Raw genomic sequence first — 20917 nt, 5'->3', positions numbered from 1 at the left:
GTCATAGCACATGTTGGCGAGGATGTGGAGAAAGGGGAGCACTTCTCCATTGCTGGCAGGAGTGCAAATTTGTACAACCACTTTGGAAATCAATATGGCGCTTTCTCAGAAAATTGAGAGTAGGGCTACCTCAGGACCCTGCTACACCACTCCTGGGAATATACCCTAAAGATGCTCTACCACACAACAAGGGCATTTGCTCAACTATGTTCATAGCAGCTTTATTTGTAATAGTCAGAATCTGGAAACGGTCTAGTTGTCCCTCAACCAAAGAATGGATAAAGAAACTGTGGTATATTCACACAATGGAATACTACCAAGCTATTAAAAACAAGGAAAAATCGAAATTTGCAGGCAAATAGATATAACTAGAAAAGATCATCCTGAGTGAGGTAACTGAGACCCAGAAAGATGCATGGCATATACTCACTTATAAGTGGATATTAGCCCAACATAGATGTCCTCCGAGAGACCACCCAGTGGAGGATCAGAAGATCTGGACAGATGCTGGGATTCTGGGTGGAGCACTGAGAATGGTATTGAAGAAGGGGGAGATGAAAGGACCCAGAGAGTTCAGGAACCCCACAAGGAGACCATCAAGGCTGGCAGATCTGGACCTAGAGGGACCTACACAAACTGTTGCACCAACCAAGGACAATGCACGCAGTGAACCTAGACCCCCTGTTCAGATCTAGCTAATGGACAGCTCATGCTCCATGGTTGTGTGGAGAGGAGGGACTGCCTGTGACATGAACTCTGGTGGCCCCAATTTGATCACTTCTCCTTGGTGGGGAGGCTGGGAGGCACACAGGGGAAGGTGAAGCAGGCTATTCTAATGAGACCTTATAGGCTGTGGCCATATGTTTGGGGAGGAGGTCCCCTTCTGTCAGAGGTCTAGGGGAGGGCAATAGGGCAGAAGTGGGAGTGAGGGTGGGAATGTGAAGATAAAAGCGAGGGGATAACAATTGGGATGTAATCTGAATAAATTATAATAAATTAAAATTTTAAAAAAGAAAAAAAAAAGAACTTTGGCTAGAGCAATAGCCAGCTGGGAGAAGAGCCATTTGAAAAAAACACTCAGGGGTTTTAACGTTCTGGGTTCTAGTGTTGATTTCTTGGTAGAAATTTCAACAAATTTTGAACAAAATTTTAAAAGTTTGCTTGTCTTCCTGTTCCCCTCAAAAAAGTGTTTTCAGAGCCAGATGCTTTTTTAAAAGTTTTTTTTGGGACAGGGCTTCTCTGTTGTAGCCTTGGCTGTCCTAAGACTCACTTTGTAGACCAGGCTGGCCTCAGAACTGGTCCGCCTGCCTCTGCCTCCCAAGTGCTGGGATTAAAGGCCTGCACCACCACGCCAGGCTTCAGAGCCAGATGTTTTAAGGAAAGATCTAGTCTTAAAAAAAAAAACATTCCAGAAGGCGGGCGAGGACACTGTGTTACAGAGGTCAGTACTTTCAGGACTTAAGAGGCATACATTTTTCCACATAGTGCCTCCCACCAACTGTTTCCCAGATTTCAGTAGAGCAATGGAGCAGAATGCACTTCACATCTGCAAAAAGAGACTTTTCCCTCCCCCTCTTTCCTCTAGGACTTAAGAGTAATTGCTGTCATTTCATAGGAAGGCTCAAATCCAGATTTGAGCCATACCTGAAAAAAAGTGGCCTAACCCTGAGGCTTTGAAGAGGCGCTGAGACTCTGTTCATCGGAGCATCTCTGTTCTTTAGGTTTTCAGGACATAGGTGGTACTGTTTTAGAGGAAGGGAAAACTTCGTGCCTGTCCCTTTTCTAAGTGGACACCACATCCCTTAGGGACTTCTTAATGAGAAAACATCTGAGTTTTTTCCCATCCCCTGAAAAGCGCTGTTGTTCTTGTTTTTGTGTCCAGATTTCCTTTGCTAGGCAGGGTGGAAAGCCCAAGATGCCCCTCAGGAGCTGCGTGAGCTTGGAGGGGCGTTGGCAGCTGCTCTTCCCACTGGGCCCGCCTGCAGAGCAGGTGAAACACTTAGGAAGGCAGCGGGCGGAGTTGTGTTCCTTACCTGGCAAAGGGGCGGGGCGGGGCGGGAGTTGTGGGAGGGGCCCAGGTGGGATCCTGAGCTGTGATTGGTCGGCATTGCGCCTGTCTCCATGTGCCGCACGGAGGAGGCACAACATTCAAGCCCGGGGGGGCGGGGCCGGCGAGCGCTTGGAGGAAGCGGTGGCGCTGCAGCTGCGGGGCGTGGGGGCGGCGGCTTCGGAGGCCAAGGCGGCGGTGGTGGCCCTGGCGGAGGCACCGGCACCTCGGCTGGAGAAGGCGCTCGGCCAGGACCCTACAGAAGGCCCCATGGAGGTGGTGGCAGGCGGAGGCTGCGGCACGGGGCCGCCCTTGCTGCTGAGCGATAGCGAGCAGCAGTGCTACTCTGAGCTCTTTGCGCGCTGTGCAGGGGCTGCAAGCGGGGGCCCCGGACCTGGGCTCCCCGAGGCTACAAGGGTCGCCCCTGGCACTACCACTGCGGCCGCGGGTCCGGTGGCCGATCTTTTCCGAGCGTCGCAGCTGCCACCCGAGACATTGCACCAGGTATGTCTCTGCGCTCCTTTATCCTTCGCGGGTCTGTGGGGACAGTGTCTATGGGAAGAATGGGGCAACAATGACTATTCTTGGGGATCTGGAGGGCGGCGGCCAGGGCGGCAAAAGGAGGAGGGTGCTCTGCAGCCGAGGATGGCGGCGACGCCCTTGTCCCCAGGGGCACCAGCCTCCTCTGCAGCTCCTCTCCTCCTCTCCCAGTGCTTGGGTGCACTCTTCGTCCCTTGAGAAAGTCTGACACCCCTGTCATTTCTGGGGGTTCTACAGTCTCCCAGACCCAAAGTTTGCCCTGTTCTGGAAGTGATGTTTGTTTTGGCTGCTGTCTGCTTTAACCTCTGTTCCTTGCTCCTGCCCCTCCCTTTGTTGACTTCACTCTCGGGGTGCCTTGCTGGGATTTGAACTTGAAGGGTGTGTACGTGTGTGTCTGTATGGCTCTGGGCCTAGGGCTACATGTTGTCCTCTCTTTATATTTGTGATATGCAACGTACCTGATACATATATTTGTTCACTAACGCTTTTCTGATTATTACTATGAAGCTGGAAAACCTTAATGCCCAGTTGTATGTAGAACAGGGACTAATAAGAGAAGAGCATTGATCAAGTCCAAAGTAAGTTCCCCATTTGGGTTCAGGGGTGGACTCAGAAGTCTACAGCTGTAGTTTCCCGTCTTATTGTTGCTTGACTTTGACATGAAGTTATGAAACAAAGGGTGTCACAGCTTTCTGTCTGCCCCATACCTGGAAAGGAGGAAGAGATGATTCACAGCAGGTGCTGTTTTTGGTTTGTGCTTTCCTTGAAGCTTGGAGAAAGACTGCTTGTTAAACCTTTCGTCTGTCATTCGATGTCACCAGCAGTAAATGGTAATGATAATGTTAATGGCAAGCCCAAATAGGAATCTTTACTTAAAAAGCAATAGTGTGAAAGTTATTAACAACAACTGAATATTTACAGTGCTGAGCAGTGCTTTAAAATGTAGTTCCTAGGGAATACTGAGGGTTTTATGGTTCATGTGCCATATCTTTTCCTTTGTGGGGACTGACTTTCTTTCTTTCTTTCTTTCTTTCTTTCTTTCTTTCTTTCTTTCTTTCTTTTTTTGTCACTCAAGACTGTTTCATACTGCTTGAGCATACATATATGCTCATATGTTTATGAGAATAATTTTAGCCACTTGGTTCACCTTTTTGTATTTAGGATTTCTGAACATGATTAGTATTCATAGAATTTAGCATGGCTGTTTGCTCCTGTAGAATTCCTTGATAAGAAGGTAGTTCAGCCACAGCTGCTAAGCAGTTGAGTTGCACAAAGTGATGAGGAAGTCAGTGTTCTGAAACAAACTGTAGCTATTACAAGGACCTCAAGATACTGCTGGGCATAATACATTTACTAAATCGTTTAAGGCAGTGCACCAGATAACTGGGCCATGCATCTGGCCAGGATTATTTGGTGGTCAGTAATAAATCAAATGTGATAAGAGGAAGGGGCCATATGAAACTCGGTTGAGGTTTCCTCAGAAATTGGAGAGGCGGCTTTCCTGTGTGATAACCGATGCTTCCTTGAAGTACATAAAATTAAAAAAACAACCCAAGGCACAGAGACTTAGAGTGGAATAAATACTGCATGCAAAAGACGGTTTCAGATGTTAGCAAAAGGAGCTGTTCCTAGATTGCTTGTAGTAAGTCTGAGCTTTAGTCTCCCTTGCTTAGCCCAGAGAGATAAAGCACACCCCCTCTAACATAACAAATAGAATAACCCACTACTCTTGGTACCGGTAAAAATTAACATTTAAAATCATCCTGAACTAAGGAAGGTAATCACTTTGATGTTATGTGTGTTCTTTCCTTTTTTTTCTTTTTTTTTTTTTTTTTAGTTTTTTGAGACAGGGTCCGTCTGTGTTAGTCTTGGCTGTCCTGGACTTGCTTTGTAGACCAGGATGGCCTTGAACTCAGAGCAATCTGCCCTTCTTCTTCTTCTTCTTCTTCTTCTTCTTCTTCTTCTTCTTCTTCTTCTTCTTCTTCTTCTTCTTTTTCTTCTCCTTCATCATGTGCTCTTTCTAATTTCATTTGTTTTAACTCACTAGTGTATTAGTTCTTTTAAAACAAATGTAGAAAATTTCCCCCTTTTCTTTCTAAACATGAACCTGTAAGTTCAGATTTAAGTGGCCCAACAGGTATAACTGCTCAAATCCTCGAGACAGTAACCAGACCTGGTAGTTTCTATGGTTAACAGCCAGGTTTCCTCTTAACAAGGCATAGGATTAAGATAACTGGAACCCGGGGCTGGAGCTTTGGCTCAGTTGGTAGGGTGTTTGCCTAGCATGCATGAAACACTGGGTTTAGTCCCCATCATGGCACAACCATGGAGGCACACAGCTATAATCTCAGCACTGAGGAGATAGAGGCAAAAGAGTCACAAGTTCAAGGTTACCCTCAGCTATATAGTTAATTTGAGGCCAGCCTGGTCAAAGAGTCTTTGTCTTAAAAAATGATTATTATTATCTATTACGAAGGAGGAAAGCCAGTATGGTGGTTCATGCCTTTAATCCCAGCACAGTAGGATTGCTGTGAGTTCGAGGCCAGCCTTGTCTACAAAGCGAGTCCAGGACAACTAAGGCTAACATAGAAAGACCCAGTCTCAAAAAACAATAACAACAACAACAACAAAAAAAAAAAAAAAAAAAAAGGAAGAGAATCTAACCAGAAATAAATGTTCTATAAAAATAGATAATTGTGGGGTTTTTTTGAAGGATAAAATTAACCACTGTATCCATCATTTTGTTTTGGAAGTAAGCCTGCAAAGTTGATGTAGGGTTTTTCTCCAGTTGATATAGAAATATTTGTATATACTTATAAATTGTATGTATAAAATCTTATTTATGAGATTTATATACCTATATAATTATAAATTATGTATATGAAATCTCTTCTATATAAAGCATCAACACTTGCTATGCTTTGGCGAAGAGTCTCCTAAAGGTCCATATATTAAAGGTTTGGCTTTCTGGATGATACTCTGGGGAGATGAGTGTAACCTTGACTGGGGCACAGTAGGAGGTCCTTAAATCATTGGGAGAGTTGGAGTGTACAATAGCTAACTCCAAGTGACAAAGTTTATATTTGACTCAAAGAATTAACAAACCTGTAGACTCCTTTATAATGTCCATTTTTTTAGATGATGTCATTCTCTGGAGACTCTGTCCACATTTGAGTTCTCTCTCTCTCTTTCTCCCTCTCTCTCTTTCTCTTCTTCTTCTTCTTCCTCCTCCTCCTTCTCCTCCTCCTCCTCCTCTTCCTCCTCCTCCTCCTTTTTTTGCCTTTCAAGATAGGGTTTCTCTGTGTAGTCCTGGCTGTCCTGGAGCTCACTTTTTAGACCAGGCTGTCCTTGAACTCAGAGATTTGTTTGCCTCTGCCTCCCAAGTGCCCAGACTAAAAGCATGCACTAGCTCTATTTTTATTTTTGATAGGCCATTCTTGGACATCAAGATTAGTTATAAAATGTAGTTCAATCTATACTATCAGGAGAAATAATTGAATGGGGGAAAATCCCATTAAGTAATATCTGATTGTCAGATAATGTATTAAGGTAAAGAAGCCTGTCTAGGTTGTGAGATGTGTATGAGAGCTTTCCCTGTGTGCATATATGTACACCATGCGTATGCCTGGTGTCTACCAAGGTCAGAAAAGGGTATGGGATTCCCTGGGATCTGTAGTTACAGACAGTTGTGAGCTGCCATGTGGATGCTGGGAATTCAACCCTGGGCCTCTGCAAGAGCAACAGGTGCTCTTAATCATTAAACCAAATTTCTAGCTCAGTAGGGATGTTTTAAAAATCTCTGTGTTCAATCTCATCTTTGAGAAGTCACTAAAAAATTTCAACTCAGGATCTCTCATAGCTCCAGCTGGCCTCAAATTCTTTATGTAGCAAAAGTTGACCTTGAACTCCTGCTACTACCTCCTAAGTGCTGGGGTTACAGGTGTGTGCCATCACAAGTCATTCATTTGAAATAAAAAAAACTTTGAAGAAATTGCTTAATCCTTAAGGAAATCAACAGGTAAAAGGGAACTAACAGAATCCTTATCAGGAAAGCTTTTTCCTGTTATGAGATTATTATCCAGAACTATATTTAAAATTTAAATTATGTTTATTTAAAATTTTATTTAAAAATTATTTATTTAAAATTTTATTTATTTAAAAATTTACTTAGAATTTTACATTTTACATTATTTTTATTTTTGAATTAATATAATTACAATATTTCCCTTTTCCTCTTTTTGCCTTCAAACCCTCCCATATATTAGTCCTTGCTCTCATTTAATTTCATAGCCTCTTTTAAAATTAATTGTTGTTACATGCATATACACATATATGTATATACACACATCTTCCTAAACCTAACCTGATCAGTCTGTATAATGTCACCTATATGTATATGTTTTCAGTGCTGACCATTTGGTGTTAGATAGCCAATTGATATGTTATTCCCTAAGGAAGACTATTTCTCCCACTCACAGAATCTCTCAGTTGGTGTTGTTCTTTGTATAGCATTAAGGCCTCTTGTTCCTTTCCCCATCTGTGTTAGCATGTCTATTGTTGTTGTCTTTGTTCAGCTCATCTTTAGGCCGTCATGTTGGTGGGAGTTTATGGATGTAGCTTTTGACAGTACTAGGACACACGATCTCACAGTGAACTCCCTGATCCTCTTGTTCTTACAGTCTTCCCACTCCCCCTTCTACAATGATCACAAAGTGTTTGGTGTGGGGGTGTTTTGTAGATGTATCCATTGGAACTGGGCTTCACAACTCTGCATTTTGATTGGTTGTGGTTTTTCTGTAATGGTCTCTATCTGTAGCAAAGTGAAGTTTCTTTGATGAGGTGTGAGAGCTACAATTGCCTGTGGGTATAAGGATAACTACTTAGAATGCAGTTAGGAATTATGTTGGTTTAGTAAAGTTGTGGTTATAGGCTTTCATCTGAGATCCCACTAATCCTGGGTAGTTAGTTGGTTAGGTTTTCAGGACCAGGTATGATTTCCTTCTTGTTGAGTGGGCCTTAAGTTCCATTATAGACTTGTTTTGGTTACCTCCAAGTTATGAATAGCATTACTGCACCTTTGGGGTAATTGTGTCATGCTGGTTACTGTTGTGGTTCATAGTAAAACGTAAATGAGGGGCAGGGCAGCTGTTTCATTGGGTAAGTTTAGTTCCCAGAACCCATCTTGGGTAGCTCATGACCCCCTGTAACTCCTGCTCCATTGAATCTGATGTCCCCTTTTGGCTTCTGTGGGTACTGTATTAAGGTGCTTCCCCACATATATACAAAATCTAAATTACAATACAATATTTTGAGACAGAGTTTCTCTGTGTAGCCTTGCTGTCCTGCACTTGTTTTGTAGACCAGGCTGGCCTCGAACTCACAGAGATCCTCCTGCCTCTGCCTCCCAAGTGCTGGGATTACAGGAGTGTGCCACCATGCCCAGCTAGGAATAGTGTTTTTTTTTTTTTAAAGACAAGACCTTATGTAGTCCAGGCTGGTCTCAAACCAGTAGGTGAAGGTAACTTTAGATTCAAAGCATTGTCCAGTTAAAAGGATATTTGAATATTTGAAGTATGGTACAATGGGAGGCATGCCTATAAGCCCAGCTCTGGGGAGGCTGAGGCAGGAGGATAGCAAGTTTGAAGCCAATTTGATCTGTATAGTGACACAGAACCTCAATGTGCATGATTTAAAATTATTTTCTACTTTTATTTTACATATATGTATGTATGTGATATATATATTCACTAAAACAAAATATTTTATGTGTTATTTCAGTTTAAAATGGGACATTGTATTTTCAGAACCTTCTGCAACTTGTTTTTCTTCTCATGGCTATATTTTTTTTGGAATTTGTCCTTGTTGACACATGTCCCATCAGTTCACTTGTTTCCTTTTGAAAACTTTATTACCCACTCTTATAGTGAGTCATCATTGTGATAGTGCGGAGATCTTTATGCCAAAGGAAAGTAGGTGACTTTCCTGACTTATGCACAATGTCACACGGGAGATTGTTCTAAATGCACATAAACATTGAAAACACTCCATTCTACTCATATAGAATGCTCATTGATATTCATGTATGTGTCAGTGGTCTTTGGATCTAACTGGGCCTTCATTTTTTCTATTATTTAGAGGATACTCTTAGTTTCTGTAATCACATCCACATAGAAAAGTCCTTATGTATTTAATATAGTATATTATCCCTATACAAATGAAAAAAAACCCTAAGTTTAATGTTTCTGGACAAATATGTCTGTTAATTTCTGTGCAATGCCAACTGAACCTGGCAAACTAGGGTACTTTTTCCCAGAGTTGATAGCACAGCTGAAGTTTCCAAAAATTCAGATGCACACACATATACACACACACTCATGCATACATATGACTAGTAATATTAATATGTCATGCATCAATAGCAGCAGCAACAGCTTTTCCAGGTTAGGCAGTCATTTGAACAAAATTATAGAGAAATCCAGTACATGCCATTAAGAAAAAATTGTAGTGGTACATGCCTGTAATCCCAGCACTAAAGAGACAGAGGCAGGTGGAGCTATATGAGTTCAAAGTCAGCCTGGCCCTCATAGTGAATTCCAGGCCAGCTGTGGGTATACAGTGAGACACTGTGTCAAAGGGAAAGGAGAGAGAGAGAGAGAAGAGAGAGAGAGAGAGAGAGAGAGAGAGAGAGAGAGAGAGAGAGAGAGAGAGAGAGAGAAAAACAACAGTCCAGAAAACTGGAGTACAATTCTGTTACTGTTGTGGTACTAGGCATTTTTATTTATATTTAAAAACTTTATCATTTCCATCCCCCTCTCCAACTCTTCCCATGTCCCCCTTTCTCCCTACATGACCTCTTATTTATTATTCTTTTACACACACAGACATACACACACACACACACACACACACACACACACACACACACACACACACCTGAGTCTATTCAATGTTGCTCTTATGTATATGTGCTTAGGGCTGACCACTTGGGATTAGATAACCTATCAGGGGGTTGTTACTGGAGAAAACTGATTCTGTCTCTGTCTCTGTCTCTGTGTCTCTGTGTCTCTGTGTCTCTGTCTGTCTGTCTGTCTGTCTCTCTCCCTGTCTGTCTCCCTGTCCCTCTCACACACACACTTGCTCTCAGTCACTCTTGGTTTCTCTGGTTCTCTCCTGCTTTTGCTTTCTCTAAGCAGCCATTACTTGCCTATAGCTCTTCATCTAGAGGTGGGGCCTTGTGGAATTTCTGCCATCCACATCGGAATGTCAATTGGTCTTGTTTATGCAATCAAAACCTTGAGATTTCTTTTCTTTTTCTTTTTTTTCCGAGACAGGGTTTCTCTGTGTAATAGCCCTGGCTATTCTAGACTCACTTTGTAGACCTGGCTGGCCTCGACCTCACAGAGATCTGCCTGCCTCTGCCTCCTGAGTCCTGGGATCTGTGGCTAATCTTGAAATTTCATGGGTGCAGTTTTCATCTCATATAGAAGAGAAAGTCTGTCAGCAGGTATCCTGATTCTATGGCTGTGTCTTTCTTTCTACCTCGTCTTCCTCAGTTTTCCTTGAGCCTTAAGTGTAGGAACTGTGTTATAGTTGTACCAAATTGAGCTGGTACCTTGTGCTTGTTACTCTCTGCGTTTTGATCAGTTGTGGATCTCTGCAGTACATGCTCTGTCTTTTGCAAAAGAAGCGGCTTTGCTGAGTGTGAGAGCTACACTTACCTGTAAGCATAAGGGTAAATATGTAGACAGAGCTAGAAATTACATTGGTTTAGGAAAAGTGGCAGCAATAGGTTGTTGCCCAGGGTCTGTGACCTCTCCAGCCCTGGATAGTTGTTTAACAGTACCAGGCAAGAAACTGTTCTTATTGCGCATTCCTTAAGTCCAGTTAGACAGCTGTTGGTTACCTCCAAGATGAAAGTTCTGCTATTGCACCATTGGTGAAACCTTGCTAGGCGGGTTATTGTTGTGGTTCGGAGGCTTTACAGATGGCTAGGACTATTGATTTCTCTTTTTCCTCCCTTGGCAGCCTACCGAGCACCTTCTGATACTATGAAAGCTAGTCCTGGTGGGGGAGGAGAGGCTTTCTCATCAGATTCAGCTCATGTTTTCAGCGATGGGATTTATCTTCACCTTCTAGGAGGCATACAAGGGCAATAGCAACAGACTTTATTGTTTAGGGAGGTTCCTTGGATTTCTCTAACCAACAACTAGAAAGGAGGATTTTCATGCTTGATACTGGGGTTTTTGTTAGAGTCTATGGCTCTGGCAGGGAGCATTACCACTCCGTGTAGCACAACTTCACCTAAATGGTCTCTCTGTCTGTCTTTCCCTATCTCTTTGTCTCTGTCTTTCTCTGCGTGTGTACCTGTATATACTCATATCTATATAGAGTATATATATTTGTTTGTTTTGTTTTGTTTTTCGAGACAGGGTTTCTCTGTGTCATCTTGGCTGTCCTGGACTCTTGTAGACCAGGCTGGTCTCAAACTTACAGAGATCCCCCTGCCTCTGCCTCCCAAATGCTGGAATTAAAGGCATGTGCCACCACGCCTGGCTGCTAGAGTACATATTTTAAGTAAGCCTATAAAATGTTTTCTCATGGCTTAGTGTTATCGCCCCTGCCTTCCTTTCCCACTGTACCACTCTCCTTTATTCCTCCCTAGTTAAACACTGCCCCCATTTCTCTTTCCTCCTTCATAGCAACTGGGTCCTATCTCCCTATTTAGAGCTCCTTCCTGCATCCCCTCATGGTCCCTTTCCCTTTTCTTGGCTTCTGTAGTTACTTTGGGTTATATAATCAGATCTGAAGATTTGGAGTTAAAATCCACATATGAGAGAGAATATGTAGCATTTATCTTTCTGGGTTTAGGTTGCCTCACTTAGTATATAGTATTGTCCAGTTATATCCATTTACCTGAAATTTTTATTTTTTAAACTGCTGAATAGAATTTCATTGTGTATGTTACTTTTTTGTTTTGAGACAGGGTTTCTCTGTGTAGCCCTGGCTGTCCTGGACTCTCTCTGTAGACCAGGCTGGCCTTGAACTCACATCAATCCACCTGCCTCTGCCTCCCGAGTGCTGGGATCACAGGCATGCGCCATTGCGTCTTGCTTGTATGTCACTTTTTTATTTTATTTATTTATTTATTTATTGGTTTTTGAGACAAGGTTTCTCTGTGTAGCCTTGGCTGTCCTGGACTTGCTTTGTAGACCAGGCTGGGTCATTTTTTTAAAAAAACACAAAATCTTGTTGGTTGTGGTGGTGCACGCTGGTAGGGAAATGCTGAAAACAATGAGAAGCGGGGGATTCTGAGTTTTAGGGCAGCCTGGGCCATATCTTTTCCTTTTTGTTCTTTGTTTCTTTTTTGCTATAGGACCTCTTGCCAAATAGGAGTCAGCAGATACATACCCCCCAAAACAACAACAAAACCCACAAAATCTCTAACAAATAGATACAATAATGTAGTAGACCTCAGTGTACTTAACTACTCAGACTCAACACCATTAGTCTACATTTCTAATTTTGCTCCCTTTTTCCTATTATTGTAAATCAAGTCTTAGACATATATTTGATAGGTTTTATATTCAGGAAATGAGCCTGGGAGTGGGCAGGAGGAGATGGGAGCATGGAGTGGTTTAAGATGAGTGGGAAGGGTACATATAGCCTGTGGTTACATGGTAAGACTGACAATGGTTTTCTATATCATGCTGTTTATTGGCTGTGGGGTAATGGTGCTTGAGAACTGATTTGTAAGAGTTGGGACATATAGACAAAGAACTCTTGAGTCAGACTACCACAGAGCTAATTGCACGTCCATGCTACTGCTGTACTGTTCACAATAGCCAGGAACTGGAAGCAGCCTAAGTGCCCTCCTACATGTGAATGGGTAGAGAAAATGTGGCATATATACACAATGGAATTTGATTTTACGTAGTTATAATGAAGTGCAATTGTGACATTTGCAGGAAAATGGATGGAACTGGAAATCAGTATGGTAAGAAAAATATGCCAAACTGAGAAATACAATATGTGGTTTCTTTTTTTGCTTTCCTTTTTGTTTTGTTTTCATTTCTTGATCTCCTGGAACTCACTTTATAGATCAATCTAGCCTCGAATCTGCCTGCCTTTGCATCCCAAGTGCTGGGATTAAAGGCATGCAACACCAATGCCTGGCAACACATGTTTTCTTTCCTGCAGAATCTAGATTTTCTTTTTTTGGTGTGCGTGTGTGTGTGTGTGTGTGCGCGCGCGCGTGCTTGCGTGTGTGTGTGTGTGTGTGTGTGTGTGTGTGTGTGTGTGTAGGTGGAGGATTGAGATCTGAAACTAGAAAAAAATTATGAGAGGGGAGGAAGAGATATTAAGGGACTGGGAAGGTGTAAAAGAGAGTAATGGAACATATGTCATGAAAACAGAAGAAATAGAATGTGCAGGGAGCAAGGTGGTCAGGGGCAGTAGAGGAGGACATTGGGGGAAGGGGACTAATAAGAACAAATGATTTTGATACATATCGATAAAAAAGACAATAATGAAGCTCATTACCTTGTATGGTAACTCAAAAAAAGTAATCAAAAAAAGGAGAAAAACCAAACCAAACCAAACCAAAGCAAAAAAGAAACAAACAAACAAAAAGAAACAAATAAAAAAAAGAGAGAATACTTGGAGAAAGCAGTTGGGGGATTGAAAAGTAACCAGGTGAGTCCAGAAATAAAAGACAGCTTTGAAAATTGTCCTAGTTTCACACTCCTAATTTGAGACTGGCCTGCTTTAAGGGCACAGGAAATTGGTTTTGAGGTAATTTTGGGTTATTTTGCTAATTATTTGAAACTTCTACAAGATGGTTTGGTTCCTTTCTAGTCCCTCCCCCCACTTTAGTGTTCTATAGTCAAGTACCTTATATTTTCTATTTATTGAATTCTGTACTTCTTGCACATCTACTGGTAGGCAACCAGTCATCCTGAGCCATTCAGGCCTGAGGGCTTCCTGAAGCATGGGACTTGTAGTCTGTAGACAACCCCTGGCATACTGGCATGATTGGCTCTTCCTCTGCTGGTAATTGCAGAATCCATCTGTTACTCTGTATTGAGTTGCCACACGTTTAACATTGCAGAATCCATCTGTTACTCTGTATTGAGTTGCCACACGTTTAACACCTAAACACAGTACCCATTTACTTTCCCCTAGCTTCTGTGGGTTGGGAGTTACTTACGGGTTTCTGAAAGCTTCAGTCAAGATATCAGCTGGGCTACACTGCTTCTGGAGTTTAGGAACGTCATCCAAACTTCAGTGCTGTTGTAGAATGCAGTTGCTTGTGATTTGAAAGTTTGTTTCTTTTGGTGTCTGAGATGGAACCCAGAGCATCATCCAGACTGGGCAACTTTCCCTGCTGAGCCACATCCCAAGGCTGCTTAAAATTTATTTATTTATTTATTTATTTTGGTTTTTTGAGACAAGGTTTCTCTGTGTAGCCTTGGCTGTCCTGGACTTGCTTTGTAGATCAGGCTGGCCTGGAACTCACAGAGATCTACCTGCCTCTGCCTCCCGAGTGCTGGGATTAAAGGTGTGTGCCACCACCGCCTGGTGCTGCTTATGTTTTAGTACTAAGTCCCTGAGCTGCTCCAGAGAACAGACATGGGCCTCCCTCTATGCAATTCACAGCACAACTGTTTGCTTCTTCAAGGCTAGCAGGGTCTGTCTCTTTCCAGCCAGCTAGGATAAATGATGCCCTATCACCTTTGATGTATTCTGTTGGCTGGAAGCAGGTCACAAGTCCTGTCAGTTCTTAGGGAGAATGCTAATGACAGGAAGTGAGACCTGTTGGGGGGATACCTTAAGGTCTCTGTACTATGCCTGCTTTCTATGTTTCATCTGAAATAGAACATTATTCTTGTGATTAGCTTTTCATTAAAAAAAAAAAATGTCTTTTTTGAGTCGGGCTTTCCCAGTACAGCATAGGCTGGCCTTTGCAGCTCAGGCTGTTTTCAAATTCATAGTCCTTCTCCCTTACCCTTCCAAAGGTCAGGATTTCAGGCATGTTCCAAGATACTCAGCCTGGTTAGCTTTTTGAGAAATATCTTGAAAACACACACACACACACACACACACACACACACACACACACTACACTCATACACTGTTTAGTAACTAATTTAGAATTTATCCTTTTTATTTTTTAATTAAAAATTTTGACTGTAAACTTTTTATTTATTTATTTAAAATTTTGTATTCACTTTATATCCTGATCGTAGCCCCCTCCCTTCTTTCCTCCTGGTCCCACCATCCCTCCCTCTTCCCCTTCTCCTCCTGCCTTAGTCCTCAGAGAGGGGTGACCTCCTCCCCTACCAAGTGACCTCAGCCTATCAAGTCTCATCAGGATTGCCTGCATCCTCTTTCTCTGTGGCCTGGCAAGGCCGCCCTGCCAGGGGGAAGTGAACAAAGAGCAGGCAACAGAGTCCATGTCAGAGACAGCTTCTGCTCCCCTTAATAGGGGACCCACATGGAGACTGAGCTGCCTATTGTTTACATCTGAACTGGGGGCCTAGGAGCTCTCTATAAGGACCTTGTTTGGTGGATCAGTCTCCACAGTGCCCCTGGGCCCAGATTTGTTGGCTTTGTTGGTTTTGTGGTGCTCCTGTTCTCTCTGGGTCCTTTTATCTCCTCAGTCTTTCAAAAGATTCCCTGTGCTCTGCCCAAAGTTTGGCTGTGAATCTCAGCATCCTCTTCGATCCCCTGCTGGGTGGAGCCACATAATACAAGATAACCATACTACAATCCACAGACAAGGAGGACCCTAGGAAGGATGCTTAATTCTCAATCAGAAGAATTTATCCTTAAAAAAGGAGTTGTCTTAGAAAACTCTGCCATGATTCATGCACTGAGGAGACAGAGGCAGGTGGATCTGAGTTCAAGGCTAGCATGGTCTACAAAGTGTGTTCCAGGGCTACACAAAGAAATCCAGTCTCAAAAAAAAGAAAGGAAGAGAGGAAGGAAGGAAGGTTGGTTGACTCCCCTACTCTCTGACAAGATCTAGTGTAACTTGGGCTGTTAATGCACTTAACTATGACACTGAGGATGGATTGCCTCCTCTTCCTGAGTGCTGGCTTAGTTTCCATGTACAATTGTGTGTGTGTGTGTGTGTGTGTGTGTGTGTGTGTGTGTGTGTGTATTTATCCCAAGTAGAACTGGTAAGACTATCTTTCTAGATATTTTCCATTTTACTCTTTAGGTTATTTGTTTTTCCTTTTAATTCAAAGGAGGTAGGAAAAAAGAAGTAGAAAAACATATGTTGGTACAGAGAATGCTACTTAATGGTTGAGTACTTTCCTAACATGTGAGAATCAGGTTGTACCTGTGCAAAAAATTAAAAAGCAGCCTGGTGGAGTGGAACACGCCTGTAATCCCAGCACTCAGGGAGGCAGAGGCAGGCAGAGTGAGTTCGAGGCCAGCCTGGTCTACAAAGTGAGTCTAGGATAGCCAAGGCTACACAGAGAAACTCTGTCTCAAAAAAGCAAAAAAGAAAAAAAGAGAAAGAAAAAAAAGAAAGAAAAAAAGTTAAAAGCAAATCTTTAGGTTCAGTTCAGGGATGTGTCAATTTGAATGTTGAAAATAATATATATATTTTGGGACATGGTCTTGGCATACTGTCTTGACTGGCTGTATGTATCCCTGGTCAGCCTGGTGTAATCTTTATAGCCCAGGCTGGACCCAAAGTTGAGGTAATTCTCCTGCCTCAGACTTTCAAGTGCTCAGACCATAGGTTTGTACCACTATGCCTGATAACCTAGCACATCTTCATTTGTATTAGCTTCCCCATCTAAAACTGAGTATTTTACTGTGGATATGGCCAACATACCACAACAATGCTGGCATTTTTTATTTTTAAAAAATTTATTATGATTTATTCAGATTACATCCTAAGCTGGGTGGTGGTGGCGCATGCCTTTAATCCCAGCACTCTGGAGGCAGAAGCAGGTGGATCTCTGTGAATTCGAGGCCACCCTGGTATACAAGAGTCCAGGACAGCCAAGATTACACAGAAAAACCCTGTCTCAAAAACAAACAAACAAACAAAAAAACCAAAATAAAACGGATTACATCCCAGTTGTTATCCCCTTGATTGTATCTTTCTGTTCCCACCCTCACTCCCTCTTCTGCCTTATTCCCCTCCCCTAGACCTCTGACAGAAGGGGACCTCCTCCCCCACCATCTGATCACAGCCTAGCAGGTCTCATTCGCTTCCTCTGTGTGCCTAACCCCAGCCTCCCCACTAAGGGGAGGTGGTCAGATGAGGGGGGGGAAGGTCACCAGGGTTCATGTCAGAGGTAGTCCCCGCTTTCCCCCCAACCGTGGAGAATGGGCTGTCCATTCCCTTGATCTGACAGGGAGTCTAGGTTCACTGCATGCATTGTCCTTGGTTGGTGCAACAATTTGTGCAGGCTCCCGTCCAGATCTGCCAGCCTTGATGGTTTCCTTGTGGGGCTCCTGAACCCTCTGGGCCCTTCCACCCCCCAACTCTTCCATACCACTCTCACCTAGAGACCAGTAGCGAGTCCTGGCATCTGTCTCAATTACCCGAGGAGTGGAGTCTCTCAGAGGACATCTATGTTGGGCTAATATCGACTTATAAGTGAGTATATATCATACGTGTCTTTCCGGGTCTGGATTACTTCACTTAGTTTGATCTTTTCTAGTTCCATCCCATTTGCTTGAAAATGTCAAGATTTCCTTGTGTTTGATTGCCAAATAGTATTCCATTGTGTAAATGTACCACAGTTTCTTTATCCATTCTTCAGTTGAGGGACATCTAGGTCATTTCCAGATCCTGACTAGTATTAATAAAGCTGCTGTGAACATAGTTGAGCAACTGCCTGTGTTGTGTGGTAGAGCATCTTTCAGGTATATTCCAAGGAATGGAATAGCTGGGTCTTGAGATAGCCCTATTCCCAGTTTTCTGAGAAAGCTCCAGATTGATTTCCAAAGTGGTTGTACAAGTTTGCAATCCCACCAGCAATGGAGAAGTGTTTCTCTTTCTCCACATCCTCGCCAGCATGTGGTGTCACTTGAATTTTTGATCTTAGCCATTCTGATGGGTGTAAGATGGAATTTCAGAGTCATTTTGATTTGCATTTTCCTGATGACTAAGGATGTTGAAGACATTTAGGTGTTTCTCTGTCATTTGATATTCCTCTGTTGAGAATTCTCTGTTTAGTTCTGAGCCCCATTTCTTAATTGGATTATTTGGTTTGGTAGTGTCTACTTTCTTGAGTTCTTTATATATTTTGGATATTAGCCCTTTGTCAGATGTAGGATTGGTGAAGATCTTTTCCCTGTCTGTAGGCTCTGTTTTGTTCTGTTGACAGTGTCCTTTGTCTTACAGAAGCGTTTCAGTTTCATAAGGTTTCATTTATTAATTGTTCATGTTAGAGCCTGAACTGTTGGTGTTCTGTTCAGGAAGTTGTCTCCTGTGCCAATGAGTTCAAGGCTCTTCCCCACTTTTTCTTCTAACAGATTTAGTGTATCTGGGTTGAGATCTTTAATCCACTTGGACTTGAGTTTTGTGAAAATGATAGCATTTTTACAGAAATAGAATGTTTATATGTATTAGGTGGCTCACATATTTTATAAGCACTTAGAAGGCTGAGGCAGAGAATTGCCGGGAATTTGAGAACTGCCTGGGTGACACAGTTAGACCCTGTCTCAAGAAAACAAAAAGAATCTTTACATTATACATTTATCAGAGATATATCAGGGATGGATTACTGTAGATTAGACATTGGCTGATCTTATTCATTGTGATAAAAACATACATTTTTACAACATATTTGGTTTTTATTATTTTGATGGCTTATATTTAAATATAGTTTTATATGCTTTATTTTTATTATTATCATTTTGTACATATACATTTATATTATTACACATATATACAATAAACTACCTACAACAAGAAGAACCACAAAACAATCAGGAATTATATAAATGTTACATCCATAGTGTTTTGGCTATTTGTATTTGGCAGCCTTGAAGAAAACATCTTTCCTATCTTGGTGCATCTAAAAATCTGAATGTAAATAAATAGCTATCGTATCTCACCATTATCAACTTAAAACATCTATCTAGACCTAAAACCATCTTATCCCCTAAACAATTAAGCTTAACTGTAAAACTAAACTACCTGGTCTTCAACCCCATCAGAGATTTAAGAAGGAATACAATTAATTACCTGAGTATACAGGGAGTGCAGGTTAGCAGCTTCCAAAATGAGAAAATGACAGAGACAGTTTTCTACCTGAATAGTCACTCAAAACTCTCTATAATGTTGGAGCATCATCTTCAGTCTTCTGGCCTGATATATATGACAGACATATTTGTGAGGCAGGAACTATTGAGGACTTGGCTTACCCTATCTTGGCAGAGTTTGGCTGTCAACTCTGCCTGCATCCAAGCTTGCCCATTTTTAGGCAGAGTTCTGTGTGTGGCCAAAACGAGGACATTTGAAGCCATCTCCATAAGGAGGTTCATTGATGCTCATCATCTTCTTTGAGGTAGGCTGGGTGTTGCCAGGAGTTAACCTGTCTCATTGTCAAAGACTGTTTTTGTTTTTGATTTTGTTTTTCGAGACAGGGTTTCTCTGTGTAGCCTTGGCTGTCCTGGACTCACTTTGTAGACCAGGCTGGCCTTGAACTCACAGCGATCCACCTGCCTTTGCCTCCTGAGTGCTGGGATTAAAGGCATACGCCACCACGCCTGGCTTGTGAAAGAATCTTTAAAATAGTAAAATCATCTGTCTTATGTGCTTTATGTATTTAAAACATTATCCTTATAAGATGTCCACCTACTACACTATGTATCTGCATGCAGATACACAGTATCTGGGGAAGACGGAAATATTGCTTTTCAATAATTTTTTTTTTGTTGCAAAAATAGTTTAAAAGCCTTGCTCTAAAGAGCTGCATGACGTTAGGAATAGAAATGTATGTTCTTCCTAGCTTACTCTTGTCCAAGTTGGGAGTGAGGTTCTGTAAGGATGCTATGGTTCCCCTGCTTTTAGGCCTCCTTGCAAGAAGCCTAGAGTGAATGGATACTCAGCTGCTTCCTTAGGTACTTGGTAGTCACCACAGTCTGATGTCTCATCTCTGATTTGTGCTCCTTACCTTTAGTCTAGCCCTCTCAGATGGCTTCGCTAAGCAAGCTAAAGGACAAAAGAGTTAGGATAGACGGTGGAATGCCATCCTGGAGCAAGTGCCAGCTGCCTGCTGGGCCTGTTTTCTTTACACTTTTTATGTGAGAGCCCTTAGTGCTAACAGGCTGGAAGGCAAATCCCATTTTGACAGCTTTGAGAAACTCAGCTATCCTCTACAGCAGTGGTCTTCAACTTTCCTAATGCTGTGACCCTTTAATACACTTGCTCATATTGTGGTGACCCCCAGCCATAAAATTATTTTCATTGCTACTGTTATGGATTGTCATGTAAGTATCTGATATGCATGATATCTGATATGTGACCCTCAAAGGGGGTTGAAACTCACTGGTTGAGAACCACTGTTCTACATCTGTTGGTAATTCAGGAGTAGGAGAGGCTCTTAACATTAAGCTAGTGGGAGATGTTTGTTTTCACTTAATCCATTTGTAGCATTTTGGAGAGAAATAGTTCAGCCTTCTTGGGGTTTTACCCATGTGAATATCCCAAGGAACTGAAGTAAACCCCATAAATGTCAGCTATTAAGATTTCTTTATTAAGCGAGGCCTGGTGGTGCAGATGTAATCTTGTTACTTGGGGCATGGAAGCCAAAATGATGGTAAATTCAAAGCTTCCATTGGCTACATAGACAGCTTAGGTTAGCCTCAGCAACTTAAGGAAACTGTCTCAAACATTAAAAAGAATTTTTAAAAAGATTGAAGATATAGTTCAATAGTAGAGTGTTTGTCTAACATGTGTGAGGTCCTGGATTCAATCCCCTGTATTGCACAGCATTTTATTTAAAGACATTCTTTTTGAAATACTTAGTGTTTGTCTCAGATACTTTCAAAAGGACATTTAACATAGTAATCTCTTTGTCTCTCCCTTAGTTCAGAGTCAGCTTTGTGAAAACAGATGTCGATACACCAACAGCTTTTTGCTCACAGAGCCATTTGTTATGTTCTACCCTTTGAGTTTATCTTTGGAATTATAGCATGTTTTTCCTCTTTAAAATTACATTTTGCACTGGGCGGTGGTGGTGCACACCTTTAATCCCAGCACTCAGAAGGCAGAGGCAGGCAGATCGCTGTTTGAGGCCAGCCTGGTCTACAAAGTGAGTCCAGGACAGCCAAGACTACAGAGAGAAACCCTGT

At 42.2% G+C, this 20917-nt stretch overlaps 1 protein-coding gene across 13 annotated transcripts in view; it reads left to right on the top strand.

Annotated features, from left to right (window-relative positions):
* The first annotated feature begins 2184 nt into the window (after positions 1 to 2184).
* The window catches only part of REPS2 (RALBP1 associated Eps domain containing 2), a 213779-nt gene continuing 195046 nt past the window's right edge, over positions 2185 to 20917 (top strand). For all 13 annotated transcript variants that reach the window (XM_084790161.1, XM_084790163.1, XM_084790171.1 and 10 more), the window contains exon 1: positions 2185 to 2551. In XM_084790161.1, coding sequence (XP_084646287.1) covers positions 2318 to 2551 — 234 coding nt within the window. In that variant the 5' untranslated portion in view covers positions 2185 to 2317. The remainder of the gene's footprint in view (positions 2552 to 20917) is intronic.

This window comes from Acomys minous, assembly GCF_964271855.1.
Source record: "Acomys minous genome assembly, chromosome: 7".
Lineage (NCBI taxonomy): Eukaryota > Metazoa > Chordata > Mammalia > Rodentia > Muridae > Acomys > Acomys minous.
This window is presented reverse-complemented; position numbering and strand designations above follow the sequence as displayed.